Source organism: Pteropus vampyrus, unplaced genomic scaffold, assembly GCF_000151845.1.
Source record: "Pteropus vampyrus isolate Shadow unplaced genomic scaffold, Pvam_2.0 Scaffold141, whole genome shotgun sequence".
Classification (NCBI taxonomy): domain Eukaryota; kingdom Metazoa; phylum Chordata; class Mammalia; order Chiroptera; family Pteropodidae; genus Pteropus; species Pteropus vampyrus.
The window spans coordinates 3,168,358-3,177,642 of record NW_011888922.1 but is presented as its reverse complement, the minus strand read 5'-3'; the positions used below and the strand labels follow the sequence as shown (position 1 = coordinate 3,177,642).

Below are 9,285 nucleotides of genomic sequence, written 5' to 3'. Positions count from 1 at the left end.
AATTCATAGACTTCTCTGAGTCCATCTCAGTTACGTCTCCCTATTAGTTCCCCTCATTGTTCTCATCACAATTTGCCATTTTGTCTTTATTCAAGTTTAAGTATGTGTGTGGATTTAATGTCTATTTCCTCCAATAAATAGCACCACGAGGAGAGGAATCTTGTGTGTACAGCACCTAACATGGTTTGTAGCAGGAGCTCAAGAAATTTCAGTTGAATTTAGCAATTCACATATGCTCTTCGTCATTGACTTAGTCTTTTATTTATTCCTTTATTCATTTATTTCCTTATTCATTCCAGAAACATGTGCTATTGGCTAATGACATTTCCCCTGATCTGAATCTTTTACTTTCTAGTGTGGCTTTTGGGGGGAAGTGGGAGTGGGGACATGACTGAAGAATTCCGGGAATGCATCCATAACTTGGGAGAGCTGGATGAATTGGACATTCTCTAGGGGAGGGAAAATTCCAGAAGGCTGGAAGGTCAAAGCAGAAGCTGCTGTAGGACCAGAGAGGACAAAGTTGAGAGTGATAGGATGGAGGCTGGACATAAGCAGACTCCTCTCTGCCCGACCCAGGGCCTCATTTTCCCACTGCCCAACTGGCTCACACATTCGCTTTGCCTGGAAAAGCCTTTCTCCATCTCCACATGATAAAATCCTATCCTTCCTTCCAGGACCAGCCCAGATGTCCCCAAAGTCCACCTCACTCCTCCAGCTGGAAGGGCCACTCCCTGCTGCAAACAACTCCCCCAACACAAAATCTGGACCTCCCTCGTGGTGCTGACCACTTCCTGCTTGTGCTGTGGTGCGGCCCCTCCCTCCACCAGAGAAGCAGAGGCTCTGTCTGACTGTCCTGGGATCCCACCAAGACTCAGCTCAAGGCATTCTGGCCTAACATATGAACAGTGCTGCATGTATGGAGGACAGTGATTATGACTCCATTCTACAGATGGGAACACGGAGGCAAGGATAAGTTGCTTGACTTGCTTTTGTGCCCAAAGCAAAGTGGTGGCAGAGCCTAGACTTAGGCCTGTGTTTCTGGTCCCAGAGGCAGGGCTCTTTCCAGGGCAGCTTGGTGGGAGGTGGGAGCAGGGTGTGGTGGGGTGGGAGCTGGGTCCTGAGAACCAGCAGGCCAGAGATCTTTGGAGTTCGAATGGCCAAGTTCAGGGAAAGCACAGCTGGGGAGGAGCCAAGGTATTTATTATGCTTGGTCTCCAGCTCCAAACAGCTGATGGATGGAGCTGCTCCAGTTCCTATAAACAGCTCGGGCCTCCCTCCCTTTCACCCGTCCCTGTTCTCAGCTACCACGGCCCCAACTGCTTCCAGTGAGATGGGGGTAGGTGAATAGATGACCAAGAAAGGGAAAGGAGAAGAGAAGAGTGGGAGGAGGGGGGAGGGGAAGATAACATAGGGTCTTAGAGGCAAGAAGAAACTGGAGGGAAATGGAGGGTGGGGAGAGAAGATTGTTTCTTTGCCCCACCACTGACCGCTGCTGCTTTTGGGCAGCCCACATCCTGCATTCCCCTCTGTCTTCTGTTTCCCCCGGGTCTGTCTGAGAAGGCTGTCACCCCATTCTCTTTCGGAGGGCTGGTCTTAACCCTCACAAGTTTTTAAGTCTTGGAGAGCAGGGGTCATCCTTTAGAGAAAACTTTTTTTGAACTCACCTTCTGCCTTGGCTCATGGGTCGTAGGGACACAGAAAGGACTCTGGGTAGGCCTCCCTCCAGGAACTCCCGGCCTGGTGGCAGATCAGGCAGACATTCCAATGCTGTGGCTGAGGGCAGCCAGGGGCTGTGAGCGCCTGGAAGAGGGAAATCAGGGCAGTCTCCCCAGAGGAGGCGAAGTGAGGGGCTGAAAAGGGGGGAGTTTGGCAGGTGGGTCATAGTGGGTGTGACATTTCACGTGGAGGAAGAGAGAGCCCGATGCCAATTGGGGAGGATCAAGAGACAGTGGTGCCAGTGATTGAGATCGCTGGTTCTGAAAGGGACCAACCAGGGTTGAAGCCTCAGCTCTGGCACTTTCCAGTGGGAATTTGAGTCTCAGTTTCTCTAAAATGAGAATGATAATAATAGAAATCTCTTCAAAAATGTTAGAATTATATACACCAATGTATATCCAGTGCTCAGCCCAGGCCTCCCCCGGAATTGCTCAATAATTGTCTTCTCCGAACACAAGGTGGGAGCAGCCAGAGAGAGATGGGGCTGGAGGACTCAGGGCTTTGCCTTGTAGGGCCTTGAGAGCCGCTTAAAGGACAGGGGCACAGAAAGCAGAGAGCAGATCCCAGGTCCACAGGGAGATGCGCCAGCACCGAGGACTGAGAAGGGGAGGCGGTCATGGGCCATGGTGCTGCTTTCCTGTCATCCTGCCTGGCCTGCAAACCTGGCTCCTGCCTCCTGGAGTTTCATAACAGCTCACTGAATCGAATGAGCCCGGTGACCTGGTGCTGTCTGTGGCTGGGCAGGCAAAGGCTTCCCTTCTCCCTGGAACTTGCCAGATGCTCTGATGACCTAGTTGGCAGCTGTATACATGTTTGGCTGAAAATAGAAATTTCTGCCTTACTGGGGGGGTCTTGACCAGGTGAGCAAATACCCCCGTTTGTTGGGAAAAGGAGTCAGGGGCCTGGTGGGCTCCCAGCTGGATGGGAGGCCCACACAGCCCTGGGCCGAGCTCAGCCCCTACTGCTGCCTTCCCTGAGGCCTTCATTGAGCACCTACTTACTGTGTGACAGGGCATTGAGTCACATGCCCTCTCACTGCTCAGCCCCATCTATGAAATAGGCATTTAAAATTTTCCTTTGGAGAGTAGGAGCTGGGAGTAGGACATGGGAGGTGAGAGGTCACAGCCCAAAGAAGCCGGGTTGGAGAGATCTCCAGGATGCTTGGGGGGTGGGAGGAGTGGAGCATCACTGGGCTAGAACTTGGGGGAGAAGAGGTTGTCGTCACCCGAGGGGAGGGGAGGTGAGGCCACATGAGGACAAAATGGGAGGTGGAGGAGCCTCTCCCTGCCCTCTCGACTCTGCCTTAGAGCCCCTCGCCTGCCCCTCACCCCACATGAGGTGGCTCTTGTCCCCTCCCACCAGACCCCAGAGCCCACACCCTCACCCCCAACTCCCTTCAAGGAACCAAAAGTGCCCTTCTGGACCCTCCTGGTTTTCTTCCACATTCAACCTTGACCTGCAGCCTGGCCGCTCATTCTCAATTCTCCAGCCCTTGGGAGACCTTTAGCTCTCTAGCTGGGGAGGTCTCTGGGTATCAGGGTATCAAGGCTGGATGCTCAGGAGGGACTAGGGCTGGAATCAGAGACATGGGCATCATCAGAGCAATGCGGTGGCTATGGTAATGAGGGTGATGATATTCCCCAGGGAAGAGGGCCTTGGATGGGAGTCCTGGTAGTCATCATTCGGATGGCACCAGGCAGATAGGCAGTTGAGCACTTAGCAGAACCTGAAAAGGAGTGGCCTGAGAGGAAGGTGAGAAACACGTGTGGGGGTCCTAGATGCCGGGGGAGTGTGCTAAGGGGAGGGCGTGGGTGATGGGGGGGATAGGGGTGAGGGAACCCCACAGCTGAGAGGTCAAGGAGGTGTGGACGGAAAAGTGCATGAAGTTTGGCAAAGGACACCTTCAGTGTGTTTAAGATGGACACGACCTGAGCGCAGCTGAAGTCTGAGAGGACGAAGAGGCTAGAGAGGAGGGGCTGAGGAGAGAGGACAGTGAGGGAGCGAACGAGAGAGGGCGGATGAGGAGGGGCAGAGGGCGTGAGCACAGAGCATAGGCCAGAACTGTTCCTACTGAAAGCCACCATTTTCTCAGCGGTAGGGGAGGAAGCAGGGTTTGTCAAATGGGAAGGGATGTGACTGGGGCCGAGGCCCCAAGGTCCAGGGTAGTGATAGCCCACAGCTTCCATCTCCCCCTCATAGTCCCCCCAGCCCCAGGGGTTTGCCATGAGGGCTCAAAAACCATAACAGATGTAGAGGAGGGCAGGGTTCGAGTGGATGCGATGGTGCCAATTACCCACAGCAAGGAGGAGGCTAGCAGGCTGCATCATTTCTTCAAAATTAGTTTTTAATACATTCGTGTGGTTTATACAAAGAGCTGGTTCTGAGGCCTGGGCAGCGGCCTGGCTCCTAGGAGGTGAGAGCAGCATTATGTAGTGTTTTCAAAGATCAGGCTTGGAGGGGAACATACCAGCCCCCAAGCCTGAGAGTGTTTGTGTGCAGTGAGCACCTGTGGTCCTGATCCCAACTAGGACTGGGTCCCCCAGACCCCCAGGGCCCCAGGCTGGAGCCAGGACACCAGGTCCCTGAGTCCTTGACCCTCACAGGGCCTCAGTTTCCTCATCTGCAAAATGGGGCAGAGAGATAGGCATTTTCGTTCTCTCGCACTTTACCGAGCACTGTCCTGAGCCAGACAGCACCCAAACAGAGGTGGGAGGTAAAGACAACAGTATGGGGTCCTGGGTAGATCCCAAGGCCCCCTTTCTTCCTGGACAGCCCATGGTTCCATGGATATGAGGGACAACAAGTTAAATCTGGATGCATTTTTCTACCTATTTTTCTAGGGGGAAAAAATCCCTTCATGATGAAGACCAGAAAGAGCATTTGGAGCCAGCGTTATCTTGTGATGTGACAGCTGAGAGAAAAGAAAACCACTCAGGTCCAACCCCCAAACTCCTCCACACATACCCCGATGAGATCTAAATCTACTTTATTCACAGACTCTGCTACTGACTTGTATAGCTCTAAGTAAGGCCCATTCTCTTCCTAAGTCTGTTTCCTATCTGTGCAATGGGGAGGTTGGACTCAATAGTCTCATGCTCCAGGCTGTGCTCACTGGAGAAAGAGGGAATGAAGGAATGCAATAGTAAGAAGAGAAAAAAGAGAACCCATACCAGTCTGCAATGGAGAAAATGAGGGAAACTGAGGTGGAGAAAATGAGGGAAACTGAGGCAGAGAAAGAGGAGAGGGCATGTGGCTGCCTGCCTTCTCTCTGCCTACTCAGGAGAGAAGAGCAGGTGGGGATGCACAGCACAGGATGTTCCCAGGCCCTGTTCCAGCGATGTAGGGCCACTTCCTGTCCACCTGACAGCCTACAGCCTCCGCAGCGGCAAAGCTGAGGCCCTGGAGTCAGGAGGATGTGAGTCTAAATGTCAGTTATGGTATTTCTTAGCTGAGGGAACCATGGAGGGAGACTTGGAGCCTCTTATAAAATGGGATGAAATAACCAGCCTCAGAGGGTTGTCATAAAGAGGCGGATTGCAGGCTTGGGTTTGTTACAGATGCCAAGCCTGGTATAAAACAGAACCAGAGCCCTAAGGCTACAACTCCTGCCTTTCCAGCCAGGGTGGGACCGGAATGGAGCAGGGGGCCTAAGCAGGAAGTGTGGGCTAAGGCAGTATTCGGGCCAGTGTGTGCAACATGAGAGTGCCGGGTGCAGAAAGAGCCTGTCCAGACCAGGAAACGAAATGGTCCAGTGCTAGCCAAAGCCCAGGGCGACAGCCTCTTAACCAGGACCTGCTGGAGACACCACAGCCCGCCTAATAATGCTGGATCCAGGACATACTCATGTGGCTCTAGTTCTCTTCCGGTCACAAGCTCGTCATGTTCCAGAGAAGCTGAAAGTCATTATCAGATGTGACAAATAGTCTGCTTGGAAACATCTTGGACAAATCCTTTCAGTCTTGAGCCTCCTTGTCCCCGCCTGGCCCTGCCAGGGCAGACTCCGCTGCCGAGCTTTGGAGCCCTGGGCTCCACACTGTGTGGTCATTGCATGGCTCTGTGACCCCCTCCCCACCCAGACTGGGAGATGCTTGAGGGCAGGGATGTGTCTCCTTCACCAGAGTCCCCAGTGCCCAGAGCAGGGTGTGGCACAGAACAGATGTCTGGCAAAGCTTGGTTGATCCAATCGGTCAACCTTATTCTCTGTCACTTCTGAAACTGCTCAACTTCTGCCTTCCACTGGACCACATGTGCGGTCTGGGAAGTGGATCACCCAGGGATGCAGCAGGATGCAGGGAAAGGAGCCCTGGGGTGGGATTTAGAGACCAGGGTTCTGAGACCTTGGCTCACTGTGTGACCTTGCGTCAATCCCTACCATTCCCTGTGCCTCTGGCTCCCCCACTGCCCCACGAGGGTCTCCCGGCTGAGCTGTTCTGCAGCTCTGGCTTCTCTAGGCTTTGTACTGTTGGTTGAACTTCTGCCAGCGGACACAACAACAGGTGGCCAGTGTGGTGAGAACAACGGCAGAGACCACTGCGACAGTAAGGATGATGATGAGGTTGACATTCTTGAGCTCCCCCTTCTCGCAGTCCTCAGGACGCACGTCACTCAGGGACACCTCCTCTCGGGAGCTGAAGCGGCAGATCAGGTCCTGGGTGGCATCCACGTCCACGCGGCCCTGGTGCAGCTGGGCTGCCAGCCAGCCATTGCCGCAGCAGCTGAGCGGATTCCCCTGCAGGTAGAGGCGCCGGAGGCTAGTCTCCAGGCCACCCATAGCGCTGCCTGGCAGGAAGCTGAAGCTGTTGTTCCTCAGGTCCAGCACCTCCAGGGACACAGCCTGTGTCCAGGCCGGCAGGCGACTCAGGCGGTTCTCAGCGAGATTGAGCTGTTTGAGACAGCTGAAGCAGGGCAAGTCTACCTGCAGGACCTCCAGCCCATTGCCTTGCAGGGCCAGGACCTCCAAGGAGGACTCCAGGCCTGCCAGGGCCCCTGTGGCCACATCCAGCCCAGGATTGGCAGAGACATCCAACTCGGTAAGTGGCGTATGAAGGAAGGCTCCTGCCCGGAGCATCTCCATCTCATTGTTCACCAAGTTCAGGATGCGGAGGGAGGAGATGCCAGAGAAGGCCACACAGCCTGAGAGTCCAGACTCACCTGGCCTCCCACAGGGGCTGACCCGGTTCCCCTGCAAATTGAGGCTCTGCAGGCTGGCCAGGCCGGCAAAGGTGTATGGGTGCAGGTCCTGCAAGGCATTGTCCTGTAGGAACAGTGTCCGCAGAGACCCCAGGGCTCTGTTGTGCAGCTCTAGTGTCTCCAGCACATTGTGGCTGATGTCCAGGAGCACAAGACAGGGCAGGGAGCTTGCACGTTGAGCCTCAAAAGCCCGCAAGCAGTTTCTGCTGAGGTTCAGGAAGCGCAGGGAGGTCAGGTGATCAAGAAAGCCCTCTGGGATGAAGTCGATCTCATTGTAGCTCAAATCCAGATTCAAGAGCTGGGAGAGGGGGTGAGTGCTAGAGTTGCGGGTGGGATTTGAGAGAGGCAAGGCTGACCAGCCCTCGGAAGGTGCGTGGATGGCCTCGCCACCCTGGGGTGGCCCCACAGGGAGCCGGATGAGGTTGTTGGACACGTTCAGGTAGATGAGTCTCGGGAGCGCGTCCAGGTCAGGGAAGTGGAGCAGTTTGTTTTCTCGCAGGTCAAGCCAGGTGAGCTGGTACCCAGCCTGGGGCTCTGGGGCAGTCTGAAAGGCCTCGATGCTGTTACAGCTGAGGTCCAGTACTCGCAGCTGCTGGAGGCTAAAGTCGGAGATGCAGGTGAGGGAGTTCCTGGAGAGGTTGAGGTGGGTCAGGTGGGGCAGGGCCTCGAAAGCACCGTCTTCGATGTCCATGAGCACATTGCTATGTAGGTCCAGCCGCTCAAGCGCAGGCATGCCCCAGAAGGTCTGACGGGCAAGGTGCGTCAGGCTGTTCTCTGCCAGCACGAGGGTACGCAGGGCGGGTGCCTCCCCCAGCAGCCGCTCCATCAGGCCACTGTACAGGCTGTTCCCAGACAGGTCCAGGGACGTCACATGCAGCAGGGGACCTAGACCACCAGTGCTCAGCGCCAGGCGGTTGTGGGCCAGGTTGAGGTGCTCCAGGTGGGACAGGGCCTGGAAGACACCGGGCTGGAGGAAGCTGATCTCGTTGAAGCTCAGGTCCAGGTGACGGAGGGCTGTGTAGAAGCCCAAGGGCAAGGCCAGGATCCTCCAAAGCTGATTTTCAGACAGGTCGAGGACCTTAATGTCCCGAGGAAGCACCGAGGGGACCTGGAGTAGGCCAAGGCCCTGGCACAAGACCTCCTTGTCCACCTGAGGAAGAGGAGGCAGGGAGAGCAGCAGGCATTAATGGGTGCAGTAGGAGCTGGAACCAGACATGAGCCTCTAGGAAGGATGTCTTGAGCTCCCACCAGGGTTCTACCTGGCCTCCCAGATGCTCGACATTCCTCTACCCCAGCCTAATCACCCCATTTCTGAATGACCCCCTCCCATTCCCAGCCCTGTCTGTGGCATCCAATATAGCGCTGGCATCAGGGAGGGACTCAAGAAATCTTTGATGGGTAGACAGCAGAGATGACGGACAAATGGAAATATAAATGAACTAACAAAAACCTCTGTCCTGATTATTCCAGTTTACAGAAAACTGAGCCATGTATCATCTAAAGTGACCTAGAACCAATGAGGATCAAGGCGAGCTGGGACCCAGGCCTCCCGGTTCCTCATCCTGAGTTCCTTCTATGGGCCCAGATACTTAAATTTACCCAGCTGGCGTCAGGTGAGATTAATACACTTTGGGGAAAATGTTTCCAAAACGGAAAAATGCATTTTGCACTCCTGTCATCAGTTTTCAGCTTCCTACCCTCAGATCTCATTCAAGCCCTCATTCCATGGGGTACAGCTACAGGTCCCAGAGCCTGCCTTCCTTGGTAACACTTTCCAGAAGTGACCTCCTTTCTGTTGCTGCTACCTACACCCACCCCCCATTAGTGACTTTGCTTCCCGCAGCCTGGTCCTTATCGGCCCCTGGAGATGGGGTAGAAGTAGGTGGCAGGGGAAGGATGGCCAGGGTGTCAATCCACGTTCTTTGATGGCAAAACTATGATTTTGCTGTGTAGCCCGATCAAGCCATATACCACTCTGGTTTCTTATCCAGAAAGTAACTCGTCTATCCTTCCCTAGCACCCACTCAGCAATTTAGATTTTGTTTAGCATTTTCATACCCACTGTCTCGTTGGATCTTCACAATAGCCTGCCTATCAAATATGATCACCCCTATTTAAAAAATCCGAGCTCAGAAAGGTGAAGATAGGCTCCAAGATCACTCAGCTGGTGAGGAGCAGAGCTGAGTTTGGAATCCAAACGAAAGGCCCACTTTTGTCCTTCTACCCTGTGTGGCTTCTGGGGCCAGAATTCTTTCCACGCAAATGCGGGCTCCCTCTCGTCTTTTCCAACATACCAGGAAACCCAGCCTTTCCCAGCCAAGGGCCTGACTTCCAGCACCACACATCTCAGGACCACTCCTGCCCCAGCTTCTTTCTCTA

At 54.4% G+C, this 9,285-nt stretch overlaps 1 protein-coding gene across 2 annotated transcripts in view; it reads right to left on the bottom strand.

Annotated features, from left to right (window-relative positions):
- Positions 1 to 4,042: 4,042 nt before the first annotated feature.
- LRRC32 (leucine rich repeat containing 32) overlaps positions 4,043 to 9,285 on the bottom strand; it is a 14,738-nt gene continuing 9,495 nt past the window's right edge. For both annotated transcript variants that reach the window (XM_011368386.2, XM_011368387.2), the window contains exon 3: positions 4,043 to 8,056. In XM_011368386.2, coding sequence (XP_011366688.1) covers positions 6,164 to 8,056 — 1,893 coding nt within the window. In that variant the 3' untranslated portion in view covers positions 4,043 to 6,163. The remainder of the gene's footprint in view (positions 8,057 to 9,285) is intronic.